General features: G+C 36.3%; 5 protein-coding genes across 8 annotated transcripts; 3 read left to right on the forward strand and 2 right to left on the reverse strand.

The window, feature by feature from the left end:
* The first annotated feature begins 2402 nt into the window (after window positions 1-2402).
* On the forward strand, window positions 2403-12179 carry LOC127812157 (nuclear transport factor 2-like). 3 transcript variants are annotated; one of them, XM_052352495.1, is made up of 9 exons: window positions 2403-2716; window positions 2947-3015; window positions 6551-6857; window positions 7342-7601; window positions 8337-8520; window positions 8721-8842; window positions 8939-9001; window positions 9794-9875; window positions 11594-12179. In XM_052352495.1, the coding sequence occupies exons 1-9, from the start codon at window positions 2678-2680 to the stop codon at window positions 11782-11784; spliced, it is 1317 nt and encodes a 438-aa protein (XP_052208455.1). In that variant the 5' UTR covers window positions 2403-2677; the 3' UTR covers window positions 11785-12179. The 3 variants fall into 3 exon arrangements, with proteins under 3 accessions (XP_052208455.1, XP_052208456.1, XP_052208454.1); XM_052352496.1 differs by having other exon boundaries at window positions 2404-2716; window positions 2955-3015; window positions 11594-12176; XM_052352494.1 differs by having other exon boundaries at window positions 2404-2716; window positions 2881-3015; window positions 11594-12175.
* A 345-nt stretch (window positions 12180-12524) lies between these two features.
* On the forward strand, window positions 12525-13926 carry LOC127812158 (uncharacterized). The gene has a single exon (XM_052352497.1). It carries the CDS (start codon window positions 12580-12582, stop codon window positions 13843-13845), a length of 1266 nt encoding a protein of 421 aa, XP_052208457.1. The 5' UTR covers window positions 12525-12579; the 3' UTR covers window positions 13846-13926.
* A 1601-nt stretch (window positions 13927-15527) lies between these two features.
* LOC127812159 (bZIP transcription factor 18-like) lies at window positions 15528-17799 on the reverse strand. Its single transcript, XM_052352498.1, has 4 exons — window positions 16976-17799; window positions 16592-16724; window positions 16347-16431; window positions 15528-16223 (listed from the first exon to the last, which is right to left on the reverse strand). Exons 1-4 carry the CDS (start codon window positions 17389-17391, stop codon window positions 15937-15939), a joined length of 921 nt encoding a protein of 306 aa, XP_052208458.1. The 5' UTR covers window positions 17392-17799; the 3' UTR covers window positions 15528-15936.
* A 3707-nt stretch (window positions 17800-21506) lies between these two features.
* Window positions 21507-24066, forward strand: LOC127812161 (auxin-responsive protein IAA13-like). 2 transcript variants are annotated; one of them, XM_052352499.1, is made up of 5 exons: window positions 21507-21877; window positions 22104-22426; window positions 22781-22898; window positions 23515-23576; window positions 23666-24066. In XM_052352499.1, the coding sequence occupies exons 1-5, from the start codon at window positions 21600-21602 to the stop codon at window positions 23713-23715; spliced, it is 831 nt and encodes a 276-aa protein (XP_052208459.1). In that variant the 5' UTR covers window positions 21507-21599; the 3' UTR covers window positions 23716-24066. The 2 variants fall into 2 exon arrangements, with proteins under 2 accessions (XP_052208459.1, XP_052208460.1); XM_052352500.1 differs by having other exon boundaries at window positions 21650-21872.
* A 184-nt stretch (window positions 24067-24250) lies between these two features.
* Window positions 24251-24770, reverse strand: LOC127812299 (uncharacterized). Its single transcript, XM_052352712.1, has one exon. It carries the CDS (start codon window positions 24734-24736, stop codon window positions 24380-24382), a length of 357 nt encoding a protein of 118 aa, XP_052208672.1. The 5' UTR covers window positions 24737-24770; the 3' UTR covers window positions 24251-24379.

The following is a 24770-nucleotide window of genomic DNA, read 5'->3' on the forward strand; positions in this document are numbered from 1 at the left end:
GGTAAGATCGAACAAGAACTCCCTTGGATTGAACTGTTATGGCAAGATCATAAGTAATTGAAAGGGAAAACAAGAGTTATTTTGGAGATAGGGAGGAAGGATTATAAGAGAAACTGTTGCATTTTCCAATAACTTGTATTCCTTTTTAAGAAATGGTCCATTCATTAACTTGGTAACAGTTAATTGTAACTACCATAGGCGTTTAAGCCACTGGACTGAACCACTTAGTTATGATGGAAATTCACATTTTAAGAACTGATTCATTTAGATACTTTGGGCATATTTTGTTACCATATTTTAGGGGTTCATATTCAGTTGACTTTCTTTTTTCCTTTGTTGGTGTTCATTTGTGTTTTCTTTTAGTGGACAGTTAGTATTGGTGTTCATTTTTTTGTTTGGAAAATATTTCTTGATCAAATATATTTTGACTTTATTATGTTCCTCCCCTTTTATGTCAAGGACCGAGACATTGCCTAGGATTTTTAGTAGAATTTGGAAGGAGAGAGAATAGAAAAGGAAGGGGAAATCTGAATAACAGAAAATGAATTCAGAAATAACAGAGAGAGAATTGAGAGGGAAAGAATTATGTTATCATTCAATAATTAATGATGATCTTCTAACTGATAGCCTATTTATAAGTTTTCTATATCTCAATTTTAGTTATAATTGAAATATATAATATGAGCAGCAACTCAAAATATAATTTAATAAATGTGTTAAATTATAATTATTATTTTATTTACTATTATATCTTTGGGATTGTGACAATTTTCTACTAGTAAACTCAATTGTCAATTGTAACTAATAGTTGTGGACGATGCCAAGAAAATACCAAAAAAATTATAACATCTAGTCCAACATAGAGCATTTCAGTTATTAAAAATTTGATAAATCTTGTACCTCAACGAAAGAGCCATATTTATAGTCAATGTGTCCTTGATGTTTAAGTCTTTACATTGCCATGAAACGAGTTAATCTTGTTATACTATTACCAAATGTGACGAGATTGAGGCTAGACTTAAATTTAAGATTTAAATAAAAATTGAGAAGAAACAATGCAGCTAGAAATTAGGCATTCATTTAGCTTTACTAGCTTCATCGTTTAATAATAGAATTATAACAACAAGTTATGTTGTGTTCTCTTTACTGTTTTCAAGTCATTTTTAATTTTCTAAAATAATGAAAACGCGTTCTCTTTACTGTTTTTAAAAATATAATTTTGAAAATAAAAAAATAATTGTAAATAAAACTTAAAACAATAAAAAGTTATTTTGAGTATTTTCATCCAAAACAAACTTAAAACTCAAAACACATTTATTTATTTATTTATATTTTATTATTATAATGAATAAAATATTATAAAATTCATTAACTTTAAAATGTAAATATTTTTTTAATAATTTATAAACATTAAATATTTTAAATTTACTGAATAATTAAATTTATTGAATAAAATATTATTAAAAAATTATTTTCAAAATTTCAAAGAGAACGCGTTTTCTAATTTTTTATTTTGAGAAATAATTTTTTAAAATGATAAAGAAAATGCATTTTTAATTTCTAAAAACAGACTACTAAAATAGAAAATTCAAAATAAATTCAAAATTCAAAACTGAAAATTGAAAAATAAAAAGAACGCAGCCTCAATTTTTTCTATGATTGGCTTATGAATTACAATTGCGGTATTAACATGCTTATCTGATAACTTGACTATCTGTTGTAATAGTTGTCTTATTTTTTTTTTTTGAATCATAATTGATAATAATTTAACAATTTTCATTGATAATGAGGTCAACTAATTCAACTATGGGTGTTGTGGTGAGGTTGGGTAAAATTGAACAAAGATTTAGTAAATCATATTACGTTGAAGATTTACTTAATCTCGTCAAAATGATGAAAGAACAAAACGAAATAATGAAAAATTTATATTTATCGTTAGATTAATTAAAAATTAAACTAATAACGAAAAATTCGTTAAATTGGTTAAAAATTGAACTAATAACGAAAAACTAACGTTTGTCGTTTTTTGATAAAAATAAAATTTATTTATATTTATTAAAAATTAGAAATGAGCTAAATATAAAAATTATTTAACTTCTAATTAAATTTCACACATTAAATAATTCAAAAAATACCATTTAAATACGAAACATGAATTACCATCTAAAAATAGATTTATTTTTGCTATTTTTATTATTAAGCCTCACTCTTGACATAAATTTAGTAAATTGAGATTCTAAAAATAAAAAATTCAAATAAGTAATTTTTATGGTTTTTTTAGGATTTTAAATGAAAGTTTAGTTGGTTATTAATTATTCCTATATATATATGTATATATATTTAAAATAAAGTATTTTACTCAAGTTAACAGTAAGCTCCCAACTAGAAACGAACATCTTCAGTAAAGGCAGTGACAAAACCACCAACCATTGGAAGACACTCAAAGCCTTTTCTCTTCTCCGTTCACTCTCTCTCTCTCTCTCTCTCTGATTCTCAGAATCCCATTGCGTTTCGCAGTAGAAAACCCTCTTCTCTCTTCCTCTCCGACCGACTGGTTCGCCTCAGTTCATGGAATTTCTCAACCGTCTTAGGGTTTGAGGCGTTCTTCAGATTTTCGGTCGCATTGCGGATTTAATTGGAACTCTAGGCTTCCTAGGGTTCGTGCTTCGCGACCGTCATGGCCACTCCATTTGGCATGTCGGTCACTGCGGCCCAGGTCTCCCACATTCTCACTCTCTGTATCTGGATATATGTTTGTGCATGTATAGATACATGTATTAAGTAATTGAATTTCGTGTTTGTATGTGTGTAATGTGATAAGAAGTGTGTGGTGTCTTGTTTGGTTTCTGTCTGAAAGTGGTGTTTTGGGGTGGATTTCAGGTTGGGACTTACTTTATTACGAAATATTACCAGATACTTCAGCACCAACCTGATTATATTTACCAGTTTTACAGCGATGCCAGCACTGTGCTTCGGATTGATGGGAACAACAGGGAGGCTGCCAAAGGAATGCTGGTATTATGTTTTAGGACTCTCTCTTTTATCAATGTCTCTCTACATGAATATATGTTATATACTTCGAGTACAAGTAGCGAAGTTAAATATTTGAAATTCTCTTTCTTTTCTTTGTTCCTTCATTATTTTGTTTCAAGATCTTGGGAGTTGATATGAACTTTATGAGCTTTCAGCAGACGAGAAATTTGTTAGATTTTATTGGTTGCCCTTTTTTCAGTATTATGACCATATATTGCTGTTGTTTTAAGTTTTCATGAATAAAATCTTTGTCCGACTACTTGCTTATCCAAAATAAAAACAAAAAGAAGTCTTTATCTGAGTATATGCATGCTGAAATGTTCCCTTCTTGTGTTTTTTGCATTTGATAGAGTAGCTGCTATTGAATCAGACAACTAAATGGTTGTAATTGGATCATTTTCTACTTAATCATTACATGTATCATCTATTTGGGGTGTTCCTGCGGGAGACATTTATTCCAAAGAGGCAGAAAGGCCGAATCTGTTTGAAAATTCAATCCACAAAGTGCATAACTGTAGATTAGTTTCCTAATACTGAGAGATGGCAGAAAATGTTATTTGGTTAATATGTACTTAACTGAAACATGAGGCAGATGTCTCTCTGTATTTCTGCATGGGATCTTCTATATAATCCTGAAAATGTGCCCATCCTTTTGATGAAGTGATACACATGCTACCTTGGTTGTTATTTCTTCTCGTCCTTCCTTGTGCCAATTCCATATAAATGTTTTTCATTTAATCCAGAATTGATTTACAAAGTCAATGCTCCTGGAAACTTGAAATTTTTTGTTTCTTAAGTAACCTGTCTATTCTACTAGTTTGACTGATAAATTTTTTGATTTTTCATAAGGGATTCTTCTGGAGAAACAATAGGAGATATTATTCGTTTATCCACTTTTTATTTTCTATACCAGATACTTCTTAGCTAATCCTAGAAAAACAAGTGTGTTGGGGGGGGGGGGGGGGGGGTTGAAAGCCTTTTGAAACTCAAAGCAAAAGAATCCAACAGTCTGTGTATCTACATGGATTACTGTGGGCCTTTCTTCTCTTTTAATTTTCCACTTTAGTGATTGATATCTTGGAGTGTCTAAGCATGTAAGCCATGTACAATGAGGTCTCTTATCTTGGTGAAAGAAAGCGAAATGTAAGTGAGAAGGTGCCCCCCTCCAAAAAAAAAAAATGAAGTGTAAATAGCATAGAATTAGCAGAATTTTGGGTGGGAGGAATTGTTTTTTGGGAGAAGGGATACAATGAGTGCATTTTTCTTTTTCCTATTTATATTCTTTGAGTTTAGCAAAAATTTCTGGGGCTTCCCCTTATCAAATACACGGTGCAAGGCCCTGAAAAGTGGCTCAAGTATTAGCTGACATAAACTTTAATGCAATCAGAAATGGACGCTTTGTCAGGTGACTTATCTATCTTAGAAAAAGGACCATATTACTAAAATAAATTGAAAAAAATGATAAAGAAAATGAACGGTTGCAACTTCCCAAAACATAGGAAATGAATAAGGTACCATTTAAACTAATTCTCGTTGATGCACTCCTTCAAAAGTCTCCTATTCGCTCCAAATGTACACAATTCAATAGGGAGCAACTCTCCAAGTACACCCATTTGCCCTACTAGGGAGATAACTCTAGCAAGCCAATGTCTCCTTAATTAAAATGAGCATAAGCTGCATGATCCATTCAACTTCAAACATTATGAAATTGGGGAGACTGCCAGGGGTGCACAACTGAGCTGCCTCACCCAAGACTGCTAGGGGTGCATAAATTCAAAACTGATTTTATGGCATGGTTTGCTTCATTCTGAAGGTCGCTTATTTCTGATTGTTTTTGAAGAACTGATTCCTAGTTTATGGCATGGGGCACAACTGAGCTGCCTCCCTTCCTTGATGGGCACCAATTCTTATCTCTAGAGATTTCATTATATGGTGAATGGGATTAATAGAAAGAGTTAACTTAATTCCTAGTTTCTGCCCCAGTTTCATCATCTGATCTCCACTATATTACAACATCACAAGCCTTAACCCACAGACATAATTCTATCTCTCCAATCATTGGCTATATTTCTGCTACGCTATTGTATCACATACCCTGTCTAAGAGTTTCTCGCTAAAGTTTTCTTTGGTCTTCAGTCTTCTGATGGAGGGCATTGGAACTTGGAATTAACCTCTGAAGACATATAAGAGGCGTCCTAAAATGGTTCTAAGGCCCAGACATTGATTCCAGATGTTTTTGATGAAGAAGGACCCTTTTGGGAGCTTTGTTAGGCTTAATATATTTTATGCGTCAAGGGTATTTTGTCATTCTACATAATGTCTCCTTGGTTTATTGGTGACTCTAATTATGTGTTAGGATTTTATTTATAATGTTTAGGTTTTATTTTATAGTCCCTTCCTGATCTTATTATTAATAGTTTCAGTTTTTGTTTAGTTTCCTAATAGGTAAAGGATTTTTCCAAGCTGTAGTACGAATAGCATTAGTAGAACTCTATAAATACCATTGTCATCTCTTTTTTCATTAGTGAATAATAGTTACCTACAGTTATGCTTTCTTTGAATTTTGTGATGCAACCTTCTTTTCAACCTGTTTTTAACCCCTATAATTCATCTTTTCAACCTTCTTTTACCTCTAAATTACATACCATCCTGTTACATATCAAAATCCTAGCATTTTCAACAGTTTTCTCTAGCCTTCTAACCCTAAATAAGCTTCCTATCAGTTGGTATTATCAGAATCCCAGATATCTACATCATCTTCCTTTACTTCTTTTTCTACAAACTTATTCCCCTCCATCTACTTGCCTCACAGGTGTTTTGATCCGCTTTATTATCACTTTTAAAATTGCTTGTTCTACTGTACTAATTACTGAAAGGCTCTCATTTTTCCCTTCTAATAATGACCATCCATACAAGCTATAGACAGCGAAGACTTGTGGATAAAGATTCAAACTTAGTTTTTGAGTGAAGTTACAGCCCTAGAGTGCAACCTGTCTTTGTTCCTCAGATAATGTTATCCCTTTAGCTTGCCAAGGTCAGGTTATTTTCCATATTATCTTCAACTTTATGTTTTTTTCTAATTAAGGCATCTATGAATTCATTAATGGCGACATTTATCAATATCCAATGTAGTTTAATAAGTGTTATAAGTGCCTGCTAGAACAAGACTTACTGCAAATTATAGGCAGTCATTCAAGGATTATTTATACATTAGCTGTGAATTATTGAAGCGAGGGAAACATAGAAGCTCAGATGTATACTTGGTAATTGTGGAAAATTGTAAAGAGGCTTAACCCAAATGATGACCATTAATAGAGTAAAATGGAAACAGTGAATGCCTGTAACTAAAGTCAAATGCTTAGTTGTGTTATATGTGCACTAATCTGATTCATCAAGTATCTGCTTGTCTTTCTTCTTAAATGCTATCTTCCTACTCTTGGCTGCACTTCAGTAAAATTTTTGATAATATCTTTTCAGTCCCTATTCTGGTTTGCTCATATTCACTTCTTTGTGACAGCAAATACATATGCTTGTTATGTCTCTACATTACACTGGAATAGAAATCAAGTCAGCTCATTCCCTTGAGTCTTGGAATGGAGGTGTCCTTGTGATGGTTTCTGGTTCTGTGCATATCAAGGGCTTAAGTAGCGGGAGGAAGTTTATACAGAGCTTCTTCCTTGCTCCACAAGAGAAAGGGTACTTTGTTCTCAATGATATCTTTCACTTTATTGACGAAGAATCTGTTCACCACCTTCCAATTGCCTATTTAGACCAGGGAAATCTTGATTCTGAAGTAATTGCTTCAGCTACTAATCAAGAACCAGGTATGATGTTGAATCTATACTTGCAGAGTATTGAGGTATATGCATCCACAGTTATTTTGAGAGACTTTGTGTGATACTGGAAGTGGAATATTAAATCTTCTATAATTTTAAAGTGAAGAAAGCAAATTAATACTTTTTCAAATATATTCATAAAATCCCAATGAATCCATTTTTTTTATTTCACTAAAAGAGCCTTAACCAGAGCACTTATATTCCTTTTTTGCACAAGTATCCAAAGAAAAAGAGGCTGCAGATCAGTCATGGAAGAGTGTACGAAAGGTCTATGAAGAACATGGGAAAGATAGCTGGTGAATGGTTGGCATATATAACCAATATTTCCACGTTATTCTATGTGATTTCTGTTTAAGGACAACCAGCATCTAGAGTAATTTCAATTTTGCAGCTCCACTGAGTAGTGCATTCTTTTCCATATAACTACTGGAAAGATGTTCTTTATTACTTAGGATTTTAGTGACTCTTGCAGCATTCAACTACATGCTGGGTGGAGAAACATTAAGAGAGCTTGTGGCTCCTGTTGATAACGAAGAAAATGGTCCAGTTGGCAATTACAATTTCTCAGAGGGACGGCTGGAGCACACCTCTGACGCTGACAGAATATTTGAAGACAATTTTGAGCAGTCTACTGGTTCACTTCAAAATTCAACCAGCCATGTACATGACCATCTGTCCGCTCATGTGGAGGAATCTGTTAGGGAGCCCCAAAAGCAAACTTATGCTTCTATTGTACGTATTATTTAGTTCTTGCACATATAGAAGAAGATTCTAGTAGACTACTGCTTCAGCCATGTGCTAATTTTTTATCGTGCAAACAGAGAAAAATGTTCTCTCATCCTTCCCCTGCTCCTCTCCATGCATAAGTGCGGATCTGAATAGTAATTGAATTTCCCCTCCCACGTTTTTTTTTTTTTCCTTTCAACTTACAACTCATCCTCCTTGCTCTCAGATGATCTTGCTATTACTTTTGATGGTTTAATCTCCTTCGACTATTTCTTGTGTTATTTAATCTTTTTAGTTAAAAATCTAAAGTTCTATGGATGGCACACTTCTTGTAGTTGCCCCCAAGTTGTGCCTTTCCACATGACAAGTTACCTCCATTTTAGTAGACCTTGGCTGGAAATACCTTAAGGCTGATACCATATTCATTCATGGTCCTTAGTTTGAAAGTCTTCTAGTAATCCATAAACTACAAAATACAAAATTTTCATAAATGTAAGAGAGAGAGAGAGAGAAAGAGAGAGAGAGAGAACTTTTTTTTTTTTCTTTTTTGGTTGGGGGGGGGGGGGGGGGGGGGAAGTGGTTGGCCTACAGGTGAAAATCCATTCCAATGGGTTTCCCTTCCTATTTTTTTCCGTGTTCCATGGGCTAAACTGCAGTGTATATAGGTCTCATGCATGCCTTGCATATAGTGACTGAAATACTTAGCAATTGATATTGTTTAATTGCAATTGGATGTTGCAGGTTGCTAAAGGACCATCTGCTGCAACAGCACCTCCTCAGATGTCTTCTAGCAAGGGCACATCTTCTGAGTTGGAATGGAGTCATGTACCCGAACCACCGATTCAGCAGTCCATTGCATCATCTGTTGGTGCTGATCGTTGGGGGGATGATGCTGCAGAGGAGGATTTAGCTCTGGCGGATGAAGGTCTGCATTATCTCTGTGTTAACTACGTCTTATGCTATGTAGCCATGTACTGTTTTATAACAATGCTATTAACTAGTTACTACTGAGTTTATGCTTTCTCCCTTTCCTCAGAGTACACTGCGTTAAAGTTTATATGGACTTCTGTGTATGGTAGTATTGAGATGCTTGCTGATTTTCTGTATATCTCATAATGTTTTCAGGTGAAATAAAGTCAGTTTATGTGAGAAGCTTCCCATCAACTGTCTCTGCTTCTGAAATAGAAGAGGAATTTAAGAAATTCGGTAAACTGAAGCTTGATGCTGTGGCAATTAGAAACCGAAAGGTTCTTTCTTTTAGCTTCACTCTTGCATGGATTCAACCTTTTTTTTTTTGGACTAGAGGGAACTAATATGTGATCTTTGCTCATGTTAACATGCAGGACGGATTTTGTTATGCTTTTGTTGAATTTGAAGATGTCACTGGTGTTCAAAATGCAGTCAAGGTATGAACAATATGCTCTTGCTGTTGATTGCTGTCTTGCATCTGGAGTTTATATATTTAGAAATTTGAGTTTTGCTAGAAGGTGAGCCTTGGGAGCAACGGTAATGTTGCTCCTTTGTAACGGAAAAGTCATGGGTTTGAGTTGTGGAAACAAGTTTGTGTTAAAAGCAAAGGGAAGGCTGTGTAAAAGTAAGACCTGCTCCCAGCCCTTGCAACGTATGGAGCCTCGTGCAGTGGGGATGCCCTTTAAGTTTTGCCATATGAAGGCTTATATATAATCTACTCTTTAGCTATTCATTTACACCATTCTTAAGTAATTTGTTTATTTTCTTTTAGTTCCAGAGACAATATAACCTCAGTTAATTGTTCCATTGAAGGTTGCTTAGCACTCTCTCTCTCTCTCTCAACTGGTATTCAAATATATTGTTGCATTTATGAGCTTTAATTTTGTGTTGGGTCACACCCCTCTAATTCCAAAACTTTCAATATCATGGCCTCTTTATCAAGGTGGATATCTTATATTGAGTTTTTAACTCGGCACCATATTCTAGTCCAGGAGTTCGTTTACCCTTTTTTATTTACTTTTCCCCTTTTATTCAGTTTTTTGGACCTTAGGGGATTTAGTTTTCCAGTTTTGAACAATAATTGGTATATGTAAGTTGGCTTCAGATAAAGCCCATAGATAAAAATGATTGGCAACCGAGAATTCATATAGCTAACCCCACATGGTGGGATTCAGGTTTGATTTGTTGTTGTTTAAGTTGGCTTCAAGTCCCTATAATGTTTTTTGTAGGCTTCTACAGTTGAGATAGCAGGATGTCAAGTATTCATTGAAGCACGTAGAGCAAATAGAGTCAATGCATTTCAAGGAGGAAGTAAGTACTTAAAATCATCTTCTCAATTTTTGTCAAATGTTTTTTCTTGTATTTACTGAAGTACTATGTTGACATATCAGCAGTTGGACTTAAATAATTTTTGTATATATTAAAGTGGCCCCCATGCAATCTTCAGCTGCTTTACAATTTGTTGGATGTTTTCACCGTAAGATACTTTGTCCTGGCGCTTAGCATCTCTTAGAGTTCTATTTGTCCATTAGATAAGGCCATCTAACTTGTTATAAAGAAAGCTTGTTTGCAACTGCTCTAGATTTAGTTGTGAGCGACTAATGTTAATATTGCATCCTATTCTTCCCGTTTTTGGCACATTAAATATTCAACTGCATATTTGAATCCTGGACTGCTGTCTTCATGTTTTATATATTTTGCTTACAAATCCTTAAAAATTTCTTGTCAATGGTTCCTTGCTTTATGGTGTTTGGTCATTCCATTCCATGTATTATTCATTGCGAATGGTCTACCAAATGGCCCATTAGCAAGGATCTAAAGGATGACAATGTATAGCATTTAACTTTACATGAACTGGAATACTGAGTGTTGGTGTGAGCTCGAGTGCAGATGTGTTTCTTAGTCTCAGGTTCATCTGCTTTTCATGCAATAGAACATCGACACACAGCTAAGGTTTCTCATTCATTTATCATCTTAAATATAGAAGTGTGTTCACAAACTAATATAGGACACTGATGGGTAGATGTAAGCCTTGTCCATATTGTTTAGTAAATCCAGCTCTCTCTCTCTCTCTCTCTCTATCTATCTCTCTCTCTCTCTATATATATATATACACACACACTTGAGTTGCTCCAACTAGGAATATTACATTTTTCCTAGAAACTTAAAATAGTGGCTGACGGGTTCTTTACTATTCCTAGAGCCCATGTAACATGGTTGCTTACACCTCTCCAAACTGCTACTATATATGCTGATATAATGTCAAAACCCAAACAGATAGTAGGTATAGTTCCATGTTAAATCGCATTTGACCTTGGGGCGAAGAATCCAAATCTATTTTCTACATCTTGTGTTCTCCATCTGTGGGTCCATTTTGAATTTAGTACTGAACCTTTATTCTATGTACAAAACGGTTGGCACCATAGGCTGTGGATCTCTTGCACTTTTATGTGAGTTTATTTCTCTGCTGATTTATGGTTTTAGAATATATTTGAGAAATTGATACTCTTCAATCTTGGCCATCATAGAAAAGGTACTAGAGATGGAATAAAGTTGGTGTTTGATCAAATGTCTCCAAAAACATTAGAGGATAACAGAACTGTAACTAGGAAAATTGTTTTGAAGAAATATCTAAAAATTGATATGAAGTAGATAACTGGAAACGGACATGTCACAAGGAGGTGAAACTTTTGGAAAGCTCAAACAGAAGGGAAGATGACAGAGGAATAGGATTAATGAAACAAAGTAAATGTGGTGGTTGGAAAGAAAAACTATTGCCTTCAGTTTGATAAAACAGATTGGCTGGACAAGATTGATGTAGCAGCCCCAACATAGTTGATTATTTCCATTATATTGTTCCTTGCTTCTATACTTCCATCTGGCATGTGTTTTTGCATCTGCTTTGAGTCATTGCATATTTATGTAGTATAATCAAGGAACTTGTGTTCTCCATGTTGCTTCAGAAACACCCAAAGATTTTCTATTTTACTTTTGGTGCAATCTTGTTATGATTGGATTAACCTGAACAGGACCAGGTAGAGCTAGAGGCTGGAGTGGCTATCCAACAGGGGCACCAAGGGGATATTTTGGTGGTCGGGGTTCGGGTAGGGGACGTGCCCATGATGGGAGCAGCCGCGGTTACAGAAGACCAACACAACGTGGAATCTACCGACCAGTTTCTGGGCAAGGGAGAGGGCGTTCAAGCGAACCAAGTGCCTAGAAGTAGGCGGCGGCGGCGGCAGCAACAGCAACAGCAACAGCGAGAGTGAAATCAAGTAGATGCAGTCGGAAGTAGAAAGTTTTGCTTCTTTATGGCTCTGAATTAGTCAATGGCTCCTTATAATATCTTGGACATATTTCAAATAGATGCAGTCGGAAGAAGATAAATAGTTTTTTTTTTTTTTTCTTTTTTGTCTTGGCATGGCAAACAATTTTGCAGGTCTGATAAATTGAACTTCTTACTTAGTGTCCTAATCAAGATGAATATCTTCTTATGTCACTCCCAAACCCCCGTGTCACATAGATGTGTAGACAGTCTACTAGGAGAAACCAAACAACCATGAAATCTAAAATCATAAGAAGAGTTAGATTCAACAAAGTTGACATATGCTTTCATTGTGACGCTTATCTTTTAAAATTAGAGAAATTCTTATATAAACTTAGTCTATCGAATCCACCCGAAACCAAACATGTTCCTTTGGATTGCATAGTTAACTTTGTATTGTGAACATATCCTTAAAACATGTTCCTTTGTGTTGAGATCTAACCATTTTGAAAACCAATATTGAAATATTATGTTTAGAATGAGAATAAATGTCAAAAAGAATCTTTCTATTTTGTATCTTAAATTGTGATGCATATAATATATAATAGTAGAAGAATTTCATATCACTAAAGTTTAAGATCGAGATGCTCTTAATCTGCCATGATAAAAGTACTTGCATTTAATTTGGTGGCAAACTCTTTCCATGGATGGCTACGAAGCATTGAGATTGGCCAGCTGTGAAGTTATCATATGCCCAAAATTGGTGTTAAAACTGACGTTACAATAGCTGTTCTTTCGAATTCTTATATTACAACTCTTTTCCTTCCCATCCTTTGCGTTGGCCGCCTCAATTTCACCATTTCCCTGGTCGTCTTTTGTCGTCCATGCTTACATCCTCCCATCCTCGCACCGCCGCCGGCGTACTCTTCGAGAATGGCGGCCCGTTGTTTAAAGCCGTTCCACCTCCTGGAAATAAGCATCATCTCAGCCCAAGACTTGAAACCCGTGTCCAAGAAGATGAGGACTTACGCCACCGCCTGGGTCCACCCCAAGCGGAAGCTCGCCACCGCCGTCGACGCCCACGGCGGCAATAACCCCTCCTGGAACGACAAGTTCGTCTTCCGGGTCGACGACGACTTCCTCCGCCGCGACTCCACCGCCGTGACGGTCGAGATCTACGCCGTCCACTGGCTCCGCGACACCCTAGTGGGTTCCCTCCGCCTCCTTGTCGGTAACTTTTTTAACTCCGGCGTTCGGTTCGCCGCCCTCCAGGTACGCCGCCGGTCCGGGCGGCCCCAGGGCATTCTCAACGTTGGCGTGGTGGTTCTCGACGGCTCCATGCGAAGCATGCCTTTAAGCAGCCAACTCGGCGCTAATTCAGGTAACGATCAGACGAATCCAAAGCCGATATTGAGCCGATCGCGAAGCGAACGGAAGGTGGCTCATGGTAAAGAGAATGCCAAAGCTGATCGGAAGAATGAAAAACAGAAGGTTGAAGAGAAGAACAATAATGGGTCGAAGCTGAATGCGTTTGATTTTAGAGGTCCGAAAGGATCGTCCATGGTGAACGGGAAGTACATTTATGGGCGTCAAAAGAAAGCTCAATGTTTCTTGACAGACTCCGATGTGGGTCCATCGCCTTCGGAGGTGGCGGCGGCAATCGCGAAGGAGAGGGAGATGCGTCCGTTGGATGACAAGGAGAGCTCGGCGTTGGGCGGGTGGAGCTTGGATGGGACAGTGGAAGGGCTGCGATCGAGGCTCGAGAGGTGGCGGATGGAGCTCCCGCCGCAGCACAATCGGGGAGGGTTCGGCGGTCGTGGTAGTAGTGGCCGGTCGTCGAGCCACCATCACGTCCGGCAAGGCGCCGCCATGAACGGTGGTCGAGTGGGGTTGTTCTCATGTTTCGGCAAGATTTGCTGCTTTGAGTGCGAATGTGTTTGTGGGAAGCCGTCCCCAACTCAAGGAAGGAGCCTTAGACTTAGTAGCGACCATCGAACTTCAAGAAAAGTCAACTAATGCCCAACAACCAACCCTTTCTTCATATTTTGATATTATAATTATATTATTATTTTTAAATTTAATTGTTCATGAAATACTATTTCTAATCTATTATTCTTGTCAATGGAACTTTGTCCTAAGATATATAGTGGTGGTGTTAATTCTTATTAATTTTCATTCATTTTGTATGTGATATAATTAAGTAAAAGCTCAAAAATAGGTATTTAGGTCAAAAATGTAAAATTTTTTAATTTAAAGAAAATTGAGAGACCATTCTTTTGGAGACCAAAATTGATATACCAGGAGACCCTTATGATTTTTCAGAGATACGAATCTTGAGAGTTCCTCACAGTCTCAAAAATTGGTACACTGTGAGAACCTTAAGGTTTTTTGGAGATTGTAACTAAGCTTTGGCTCGGAGCTTGTCCTGTAATTTGTAAATTTTCTCTTTATGGGAGGGAGTCCTTTAACATAGTGCAAATAGAATAATTCCAACGTTTGAAAATTCTTTTAAGAATTCTGTGAAAATGACAAATGTTATCTATAAGAATTCTAATTCTAATAAACTTTAAAATATTAGAATAAATATTATCTGAAAAAATTTTAATTTTGTTAATAGATCTTGAAAACTTTTATGCTCCTCTATAAATAGATAAACTCTCATTAAAATATATATATATTTAATATTTATTTGTATGCGACATTCAATTTTCAATATTTGATTTAAATATCAAAATATTTGTGCAGGAACTATCCTATACTCTCTAAGCATTCTCTTTCTTTCAAAGTTCAAACAATTTAACAACGATATTTTTAATTAAAAAATTTATTATTGTATTCAAATAATAATAATTTTATTTATTTAGTATTCGAATATATATATATATATATATATATATAAATGTTTTGGAATTAAAATGTGTTACTAATCTTGAGAACAATATTGTACTCACTCCATTGGTACAAAATCTTGTTTGTATTCTTTCTAGGAAGAAATTATTATCACAAGGTATGTTAGTAGTGAGCTATTTTACTAAGGATAAATTAAAAAAGTAACTTTATTTTATTACTTATAAAGTTGATATTCTTAACGGATCTTCATATATAAAACATTATCATTTCAAACAACATTCTTGGAATTATGAGGCATCATATTAGATTTTTTTGAATTAGAAGTTGGGTTCCATGAGGTGTCTCCCCCATCGCTAACTAATAATCCATGTTTAACTTTATGACACTAAATTTATTAATTGGTGAATATCATTACTAAGGACCAAGAGGGGGGGTGGTTCATGATCATTAATATTGTGTAAGGAACATATACATGACTTTAATAATTAATGTACAAAAAGCAATGATTTTAAATAATTTTTCTTGTCACACTCTTCTCAATTATTTTTATTTAAAATATGTATTTGTTTCATACTTAAAGTTAACAACTTAAGTAATAGAAGAGTTAGTGTGTTCAAAAAAAAGTGTTCGATTTAAATTTTATGTTGAGCAGCCTTTTTTTATTATCAAGATCTACTTAGTTTTCATCGTGTAATATATATTTAAAATTTAAGAGTGAATGATTTAATAATATTGTTATTATAGATTTCTTAGATGATACGTAAATATAAGAAAAGAAAGTTAGGTATTGAAATATGATTATTCTTGCACATTGAGCATAATCTACTAGGTGAGGCAGTGGTCTAGGCTTGCATGTTTTCAAAAATCTCGTTATAATAGAAGGTAACTCTATTAACAAATAAATTACAAATCTGAAAAGGAATAACAAATAAATTACCAAAACAAAAACAAGCCTCCATATTGTTTGTGAGAGAGGACTTGAGTTCAGAAGGGCCGTTCACAGGGCATTTGATGTAGGGGAGGACTCTTGAAGTGGCCCAAATTCTTCTCGAGCAGACCCCGAGAACTTTAGAAATAGGAATCGACCCTTCACGGGGCATATCTTTCTGGATGAACCCATTTGGATGAGGCATCTGTTGGTTGAGGGATCAGGGAGTGAGCAACTGTTTTGTGGAGCTAGCATCAGTGGCAGCAGCAACCGGGGGGCTCTGTAATCCAATGCTATTGATGTCAAGCCCCTGCAAGCGACAGAGAGGCTCATTCTGCTCTGGGGCAGCCGGCGCGCAAGGGCGGTGGCACGGCAGCGGCAGCCCGGCCTGCTGCGAACTGTGGAGGGTCGGCAACTGAGCAAGCATGGGAGCTGGCCTTATTGGCAGTGCATGCAGCAGCAGGGTTGTAGGACATGGCTTGCAAGGTTGATGGAGAAGTCAAGGGGCTGTATGGCAGAAGCTGCCCTGCTGAGCTGAAGGCTTCGGCGGGGGCTTTCCTGTCCCCTGCGGCAACCTTCAGCCTCTCGACCTCCTGCTGCAGCGCTTCGTTCAGAGCTGGCCAGAGCAATCGACACGAGAGCATTAGTTGAATTTGAGAAGCTAGAATTCATGTAATCGACCTCACATGATTGGCCTGGGATGTTTTAAGTTTAGCATTGAAGTTTCCCTATAACTTACCATCGCACAACCGAGCCTGTTGCTCCATGGCTTGTAACCGGATCTTGAGCTCCGCATTTTCTGTGATCAATCCTGTTGTGTCCCTCTAAATAGCAAAATAGAAACAACCTACAAATTAGATCACATATGTTGCTAGCTTAACTCCCATATATCTTTAGTTCTCCTTGGTTAAGAGAGCTTGTAAAACAAATTTTCTGTTACACTCTAGGATATAGAAATGAAAAAATGAAACGAAATATATAAACCTGATATATTGTGAGTTGTGCAGAGAGATTAGTTGCTTCTGTTTGAAGGGACTGAAGTCTTCGCTCAAGCTCAGATATATATCGAGCTTTTCTCTCTTTTGAACGTGCTGCAGACTGTCTATTTGCTAAAATTCTGAAAGCAAACAATTTCATAAATAACCAGAATTCTTGAACTTAGTAGTCGTATATAACAACGTGAATCGATAACAATATATTAATCTTTTATCTCATTTTGTGTGATTGTTTATAACTTCTGTCGTATCAAAGTGTTTATTTATTAAATTTTTTTAAATAATTGTCCTACAATAATAACTGCCAATATTTCAAAAATTTTATCTTTTGTTTTGCTGTTAGGAATCGGACGAAGCAGGAAAGGAATTGCACCTCTTGACGCGCTTGGGATCAACGGCCCAAATCTCAGCCAATTTCTCGGTGGATATCGCCTTCTTCACCTCGTTCACGTCGCCTAATCCCTCCAACAAGCCGCTGCCCCGCTGGCCGAGCCCGACACCTTTCTCCGATCCGCCGCCGTCATGATCCATCAAGACCCCGCCGCAGCCGCTGTCGTCGTTTCTGGTGAGTTTCTGGATGTCTAGGAACGCGGCGACGAGGTCCTCCTCCGCCTCCAGGCCCGCCCCAAAGAAGCTTCCGTCCGAGTGGGATCGCCGGTGGTGGCTGCCTCCCATAAACCCGGCCGACGTGGAGGCCTCCGGCAATGGCGGGAGCGCCGGCGACGAACCATGGTGGGAAGATATATTGTAAGAATTAGGGTTAGGGCTTGGTGGGCGTTGGATTTCCATGAAGAAGGAAAAGAGAGAAGGTTTACATGCTATTTTCTAAAGTTTTCATTTTTGTTAAACGAAACACAAAAAATTGAAATTAAAAATATAAAACTGAAAGTTTTCTGTCAGACGGCGGTCTTAGGTTGTTGGTTGTCTTGTTTTGGGCGGCATGCGGTGGCTGAGGGAGGAATTGTTGCGGCGGAAACGCCAAAAGCGGCGGTTCTTCTGGGTTTTGTTTCCGAATTCAGAGGGCACAGGGCGCCAGACACACGGTGCAATGTCGGGATTCCATTTCTATAAAAAGAAAACGGGGAATTCTACGAAAAGAATGAAAAAAAGGTGCCAAAATTCACTTTTTTGGATCTTTTGACTTTTGACTGTTTCTCTTGCAGGTACGTTGGACGTCTGGATTATGTATGGAAGACATGGCAGAGAAAGTTTTCGGAGAAATGTTTTCCGTTTGGTAAGAGTTGAAAATGCAGAGATTATCAATTACTAATTGGTGGTCAATATTGCACTCTATTTATATATGCCAATATAACAGTCTATTTATGTGAATTACATAATAAAATCTAAGAAAGTGTATGGCATACCGATTCGATCGCTTATAAGGTGTATAAGTAATTTATAAACTATTAAAAAAAAATTGATAAGATATTTGGGTATACCTCACCAACGATTAAGTTAGGTAACTTAAACGCTACTACACAACGTTTTGCAAAAGTTGATTGGAAAACTTTTGCAAAACGTTGTTTAGATATAAGTTGTGTTGATCAATCAATTTACCATTTTATCTTCATTATTTTTGTTAATTTTCAATTATCCCTTTATTTTTTAACTTTTGTCTCTCATCACCTATCGCCCCAGCTCTTCCGATTGCTACCAAACGCTTCTCATTAGCCATTGCCTCCATCAATCGTTGCCCTTATCTGCTTCAACTTCTCCTCTGTTGTCCCATCGATAGTTACTTGGTGCTAGTGCCATCCCCACCCTCATCTCCTATGTCTGTCCCCCATCATCCATTGCGTGTATGTATGTATATATATAATATATATATAATACATGTAATAATATTATATTAATATATTTTTAATAATTATATATAATTTATCAAAATTTAATAATAAAATTTTATATCATTCAATATTATGTCTATCTTAGTTTTTTTGTCAAGTTTTAATAATTTATCAGTTTTTTCAAACCAAACATATAATTTTTAATTGATAATTTAAAAATACATTTATTTAAATACATTATCAATTTAAATACTACTTAATTTTTAACTTAAAAATTAAATAGCTTAAAAGTTATGAGAAAAAAGGGTAAGCCAAACACCCCCTGACCTAACCGATTCTGTTCTCTTTTCCCTTAATTTGCTTCCAATTTCAGGGGTTTGAGTTCCAGTAGAGAAGTGAAGGTTTCTCTGCAATTATCCTGAGTTTGATGGTATGGGAGATGTCTAGAGATAAGTAGAGATGCGGCTAAGTTGTGAAAGGTAAGAAATTCTACATAACATATATAGGCTTAGTTTGGCTAGACTTTTTTTTAGAGGTTTTAAGTTGATTAGTATTTAAGTTAAGTAGCGTTTAAGCTGGTAATGTGTTTGAATAAATATGCTTTTAAAACTATTAGTTAATAGTTATGTGTTTGGCTTGAAAGAGTTAATAAGCTACTATAACTTGATAAAAAAATAAACATAGATATATTATTAAATAATGTAAAATTTTATCATTAGATATTGATAAATTATATATAATTATTAAAAATATATTAATACAATATTATTAATATATGTATTATATATAATAGTTATATATATATAGCAGTTCAATTGGTCATGACAACAACAGGAAGGAAAAGCACGGACGGAGGAGATGAGGGTGATAGCTGGCCAGCGAAGCGATGGGGGCAACAAACAACTAGTGATGCAATGGAAGCAGCGGCTAGCGACGCAATGGGAGCAGCGGTCGATGCAGACGATGGCCACTAGGAAGTAGCCAATGGGAGTGACGGTGACGGCTAGAAGAACTGAAGAAGAAGGTAGCAAGAGGCAGAGGTTAAAGGAGAAGGATATGGCTGAAAATTAGCAAAAATTTGAAGGTAAAATAGTAAAATGCTTGGTCAACTCAACTTATAAGTAACCAACGTTTTGCAAAAGTTATCTCTCAATAGATTTTACAAAACACTATACCAACAGCGTTTAAGCTACCTAGCTTTAACATTGGTGAGGTACACCTAAACATCTCATTAACTTTTTTTTGATAACTTATAAATTGTTGATACAGCTTATAAGTGGTCCAAACAAGCCTTAATAGGAATCATAAACCTCAAGGGTTGATTTGGTGGTAAAAAACTATACTGGCCTTGTCTGTTATTAGGATTCAAATTTCTCTAGAAACGAGCCAGCATATAAATTTAAATGGGCTTGTCTGGTAATCATGATTAGTGGACTATTATTGCACGTGACTAATAACTTTATCCAACCACACCTGAAAGGTAGTAATTGTGGGTTTGGATCGGTAAGAAAAGAGGAAAGAAAAAGAGAATAGGAATAAAAAAAATGTGATGTGCTTTTTATATGCAGGTTTGTTCATAATGGTTCCTCCTTTCAATACTTGAGACCCGTCCCAGTTATAAGGCCAAAAATACATTCCTAGACTCTCTAGCTACGTATTACATCTGTTTTTGTGGGCCCATTTGTCATTGCTGAGCCATACGCGTAGGTCTCTACTTTTTCCAAAACAAGGTTTTGTGTTGATTGTCTTCTAAACAACAGACAGCACACAGAAAAAGACTTGAAATGTGTGTATATATATATATTAATTAGAATAGTGAGATTAGAATATGTGCTTTCATGAAAAAGCTAAGACACCTGAGAGATTTAATCATAGTTCTTTAATTTTATTTTATGGAGCAACGTACTACTATATCCTTTGATATTGACTTTAGAGACAAAGTCTATCAAGATTTCCATAAAACGAGTTTGATTTAATTAGTACCAGTCCTACTTTTTTCATGCTGCCGTTTTGGATGAGAACTTGACATAAAAAGTGCCCTCTATTTATAAAGAAATGGGAAAATAAAAACCATCAAGGGTTCATTATCTATTAAAATATTTAACTGTATCAGATTTGGGGTTACTGTGAAGGTGATCCTCAGTGCTAATGGTGAGGTTGCTTATTTGTAACAGTAAGGTCACAGGCTTAAATTGTGAAAATAATCTTTTTATTAAAAAGGGAATGGGGGGGAAACTGTGTGCAAATACACCCTCCCTCGATCTTTGCAAAATGAGAAACCTCATGCACTGGAGATGTTGCAGTGCTATTTGCTGAAAGTTAATGTTAGTAGGGCCTTGAAAATGATTCTTGTCATCTTTGCTGAGAATGAATCCCCATGCATAAAAGTCTATAATGAGAAATTGAAATCCCTTTCCCCTATGGGAAACACACTAATTCAAAGCCATTATTTCTCATAAGAGGTGTTCTTTCTATTTATGAGGATTTCATGTGCTTGGATCCGGCTGTCTCTTCTAACTTGACAGTGCCATCCTCAGTATTAAGTGGGTATCTATAAAAAAAAAAAAAAAAAGAAGCTTCATGAAATAGATAAAAACAATTACATTAAATCAGTAATAGGTTTTGCTTATACCTTTTACAACTGTAGGTGTCAATTTATTGGGAATTTATATGTAAATCCACATCTTTGTGCATTTCAGTTGAAACTTTTTGGGTATTATGTTCTGGATACATTGAGTTAAAAACAAATTTAGCCTTGAAAATGCGTAAAATAAAACTAGACTTCAATCAGTTGAAATACTTCTTGCATGCACAAGATATATATATATATATATATATGTATATGTAGACAGACGCGCGCGCGCATATCTTGGGGGGGTTCGTTTGGTGATACAACACAAGTTAGTGTTGAAGCAACAGCAAAACTAGTCGGGAAAGTGGGATTTTATTTTAATTTTCTCGAGAAAATGAGACACTGAAAGAATATGTTAAACATGAGACAGTGGTTGGTGCACTGGTACCAGACATATGGGTCCTATCATCATCACGGACACTAACTCCACAATCCACACTTCCCCTCCTAACCAAATTCTTTCTTTATTTCTGCTTCAGAACCATTACATATCCCTTTACTCGTCTCTCTAAACATAGTTCCTCTCCTACATTCTATTGAACTCTACTAAACCTCTGAAAATTTTCTATCTTTTTCTCATGGAAACCACCTTAGACTTTCTTGGTGGTGGTGGATTGCCCTCTAAGGTTCCATCTAATTACCAAACTGAAGATGAGCTAGAGTTGGGCCTGGCTTTGAGTCCCTTTGGTGGTGATGGTAATACCAAGGAGTCACTATGCGCTGAGCAGCATGGTAGGATATTGACGGCCAAAGACTTCCCCAATGGCTTCTCAAGGAAATCCACCTCTGGAACAAAAAGAGCTGCCGATTCTGTTGCTCCTTCAGAACTCGAATCCCCTGATACTTCTAATGTGAGGTTAGACACCTTTTTTGTTGTGCCGTGCTCTGTTTCTTGTTCTGCTAGTCTGATTTCCATTCTTTCTGATTTGGGTATTTTTGCATTTTTGCTAATTCTTAATTTTTTATTGGATTGAGAATTTATAGCTTGCTTTACTTCTTAAGTCCCATTTTCTACCTTCAATGGGTTAGGCTTAGATTATTTATCTCTAATTAATCTATGCATTGTTGCGTAATGGAGCCAGTCAAGTTGTGGGATGGCCACCAATAGGAGCTTATAGAATGAACAGTTTGGTTAACCAAGCTAAGACTCCAAGTGCTGAAGAAGATAAACTCGTTGGTGGGAAGGAAACAAGTTGGGACAGCTTGAAGAAATTTAACCATGGAAGCAACGACCAAGACACTGCTGATAAAGAAATTAAATGCCGTCTTGGGTTTGTGAAAGTGAATATTGATGGATTGGCAATAGGAAGGAAGGTGGATTTGAATGCTCATTCTTGCTATATGACTTTAGCACAAGCACTAGAAGAGATGTTCTTCGGATCCCCCAGGGCCATGAGTTCTCTCTGTAAGTTTCAATTTCAATACGCAACCCAATAGAGCTTTAGACATGTGCTTGCCGTTTAGCTTTCATTAAGATTGTAACTTTGTCCATGCATAGGCTCTGATCCTGATTCATTTTCTTAAATATTCTGCTGTGTATTTCCGCATTTTCAGAAATATTGAAACAATTCCCTGATGAAGGGTTTTACTCGAGATCTTGCACATTCATCATTCTTACATTAGCTGCCAGAAAATGGGTGTTTAGCTTCTAGATGATATACAAATTTATTGTGTGACAATCGTTTTCATGGGCAGTTTTGGGTGTTTTTGCCACGTGATTCACGCTAAGCATTGTGTTTGGTGCAATAATTCTTGTCAGGTGTTGAGAAGGAACAAGCAAGAAACCACTCAAAGCTTTTGGATGGATCATCCAAGTTTGTGCTCACTTATGAAGATAAAGAGGGAGATTGGATGCTAGTGGGAGATGTCCCTTGGGGGTATGCACCTTATGCTCAAGGCATAGTAACAATCACTTCTCAGAGATAATATGAAAATTTGTGTTTGAGCCATTAATTAGTTGAGCCCCATCGAGTTTATACAGGAGTCTTTTTTCTATCATCTAGTTACTACTTTGATTTTGGAAAAGTGGAAATATTAAAGGATTTATCATGGCATTGACTATGGGCACGGGACCCTGTTGCTGCTATGGCAGCAATTGCTGACTATTGTAGTTGCTGGACGGACCTCTCGAGTATTTCAGGATTCACAAGTGTACTGGCGCAGATCTATAGAAAGATTGCAGAATATTGAAAAGAAAGAGAATAGATTAGGGGAAGAAGAAGATCCAGAAGAGAAAATTATCAATTGTATTCAAATCATCAAAAGAGTGAATCTCTCATTACTTTGTAAGCCTATTTATAGGCTGAAATCCTATCCTTACTAAATATAATTAACGTAACCATAACTATCCTAACAAAAAAAAAACAAAAGATAGCTGCCTAAGCAGGAACATCAACTAAATTTTTTTATTGGTTTTTGCTCTCTATTGCCAATTATTTTATGATTTGATTATGTTGTATACTTGTAGCATGACGTTTGTTTCTCATCTTGTAGGATGTTTCTTAGCACTGTAAGGAGGCTTAGAATCATGAAGATCTCTGAGTCTAGTGGAGTAGGTAAGCTATGTATATAGGCGTATATTTCGATTTGTCTCTTTTCTATGCCTTCCTACTCGTTCTAAATGAACTTCATTATTTATTCACAGCTCCCAAATTCCAAGAAAGGGATGGGAAACAAAGAAGAAAGCCTATTTAGCTTTTACTACAATCCTTATCAAGCTCTTGATCTCCGGTAATGATGAAATTCTGCATTTTGAGGAGGAAACTGAAGGAAAGTATAGGATTTGAAGGGTGAGAGCATTTTGCTGAGATTGGTCTTTTATTTTCTTTTTAAAATTATATCTAGAGTTTTGTCGGTCTCGTTATGTACAACCTCATACTTTACAAGCGTGAATTTCCCATGTAAATATCAGAATGCTTGAAAATTCGCATTCAGTTTGTTCCAATCTAGTTGATTTTGGCATATTTGTATTTGTTTATGCTTTCCCTTGGATATGTCATTTGCAAATTCCAATTAAATCCAATATTTGTTTTATTGCTTGATTCAGTTTATCAAGTTATCAGAAAACTATTATGTCATTCTCTTGTTAAATTTACATATATGATGGCGCCTTGTATCCAGCAAGTATACCTTTATTTATTTTTTTTCCAAATAATGAAATATTCCATGAAAAATGAAAGATGAAACATTTTATTTCTTTGGGACCAAAGGTGAAATCCCTCGCTGAAACATTTTATTTCTGACTCCATGGAAAGTCACACATGGAAAATCCATGCTTTCTTCTATATTGATGTGCATATAAACCCATAACACAGCCACTTTTATTTTACCCACTGGCAAGTGACAAAGATCATACTCATCAAGGCAGAGACGGCGCCAAAAGCAGCTGGGTAGAGCAGTGGTTCTTAAGCAGAGGTGGGTAGAAAGGGTTCACAGGCAAAGCCTTAGGCCAACACTTATTATCTGCCTCAGCTAAGGCTCTGCAACATTCAGGCCCAACCAGTTGAACTTGAAAGGTCGCCATAGAGGAGACCACCTCTTGAGCGCAATCTTGAAACCCTGTAAGAGTAGCCAAGCAATCACCTCCAGGCCCAACTCTTCCAAACACTTCAAGCCCTAGACCCAGCAAGGGTTCTGCAACAATGGCTGATTGTAGCATGGAAACAGATGCCACAATTAGAGCAATGGAACAAAATATGGTGTTGGCTTGAGCCATGGTTAAGGACTAGATTAGTCAGTTCCAGTGTTTG

This window comes from Diospyros lotus, chromosome 10 (genome assembly GCF_014633365.1).
Source record: "Diospyros lotus cultivar Yz01 chromosome 10, ASM1463336v1, whole genome shotgun sequence".
In the NCBI taxonomy this organism is placed as follows: Eukaryota; Viridiplantae; Streptophyta; class Magnoliopsida; order Ericales; family Ebenaceae; genus Diospyros; species Diospyros lotus.

Excerpts from the sequence above, each read along its gene's own strand:
- LOC127812161 (XM_052352499.1), top strand. The coding sequence starts at position 21,600 with ATGGAAACCACCTTAGACTTTCTTGGTGGTGGTGGATTGCCCTCTAAG. Across the intron at positions 22,427-22,780 it reads CAGGGCCATGAGTTCTCTCT|GTGTTGAGAAGGAACAAGCA; the intron begins GTAAGTTTCAAT and ends AATTCTTGTCAG. Across the intron at positions 22,899-23,514 it reads GTGGGAGATGTCCCTTGGGG|GATGTTTCTTAGCACTGTAA; the intron begins GTATGCACCTTA and ends CTCATCTTGTAG.
- LOC127812299 (XM_052352712.1), bottom strand. The coding sequence starts at position 24,736 with ATGGCTCAAGCCAACACCATATTTTGTTCCATTGCTCTAATTGTGGCA.
- LOC127812158 (XM_052352497.1), top strand. The coding sequence starts at position 12,580 with ATGCCCAAAATTGGTGTTAAAACTGACGTTACAATAGCTGTTCTTTCG.
- LOC127812157 (XM_052352494.1), top strand. The coding sequence starts at position 2,678 with ATGGCCACTCCATTTGGCATGTCGGTCACTGCGGCCCAG. Across the intron at positions 8,843-8,938 it reads TGGCAATTAGAAACCGAAAG|GACGGATTTTGTTATGCTTT; the intron begins GTTCTTTCTTTT and ends GTTAACATGCAG. Across the intron at positions 9,876-11,593 it reads CAATGCATTTCAAGGAGGAA|GACCAGGTAGAGCTAGAGGC; the intron begins GTAAGTACTTAA and ends TAACCTGAACAG.
- LOC127812159 (XM_052352498.1), bottom strand. The coding sequence starts at position 17,391 with ATGGAAATCCAACGCCCACCAAGCCCTAACCCTAATTCTTACAATATA. Across the intron at positions 16,432-16,591 it reads CACAACTCACAATATATCAG|AGGGACACAACAGGATTGAT; the intron begins GTTTATATATTT and ends TTTGCTATTTAG. Across the intron at positions 16,224-16,346 it reads ACAGGCTCGGTTGTGCGATG|CTCTGAACGAAGCGCTGCAG; the intron begins GTAAGTTATAGG and ends TGCTCTGGCCAG.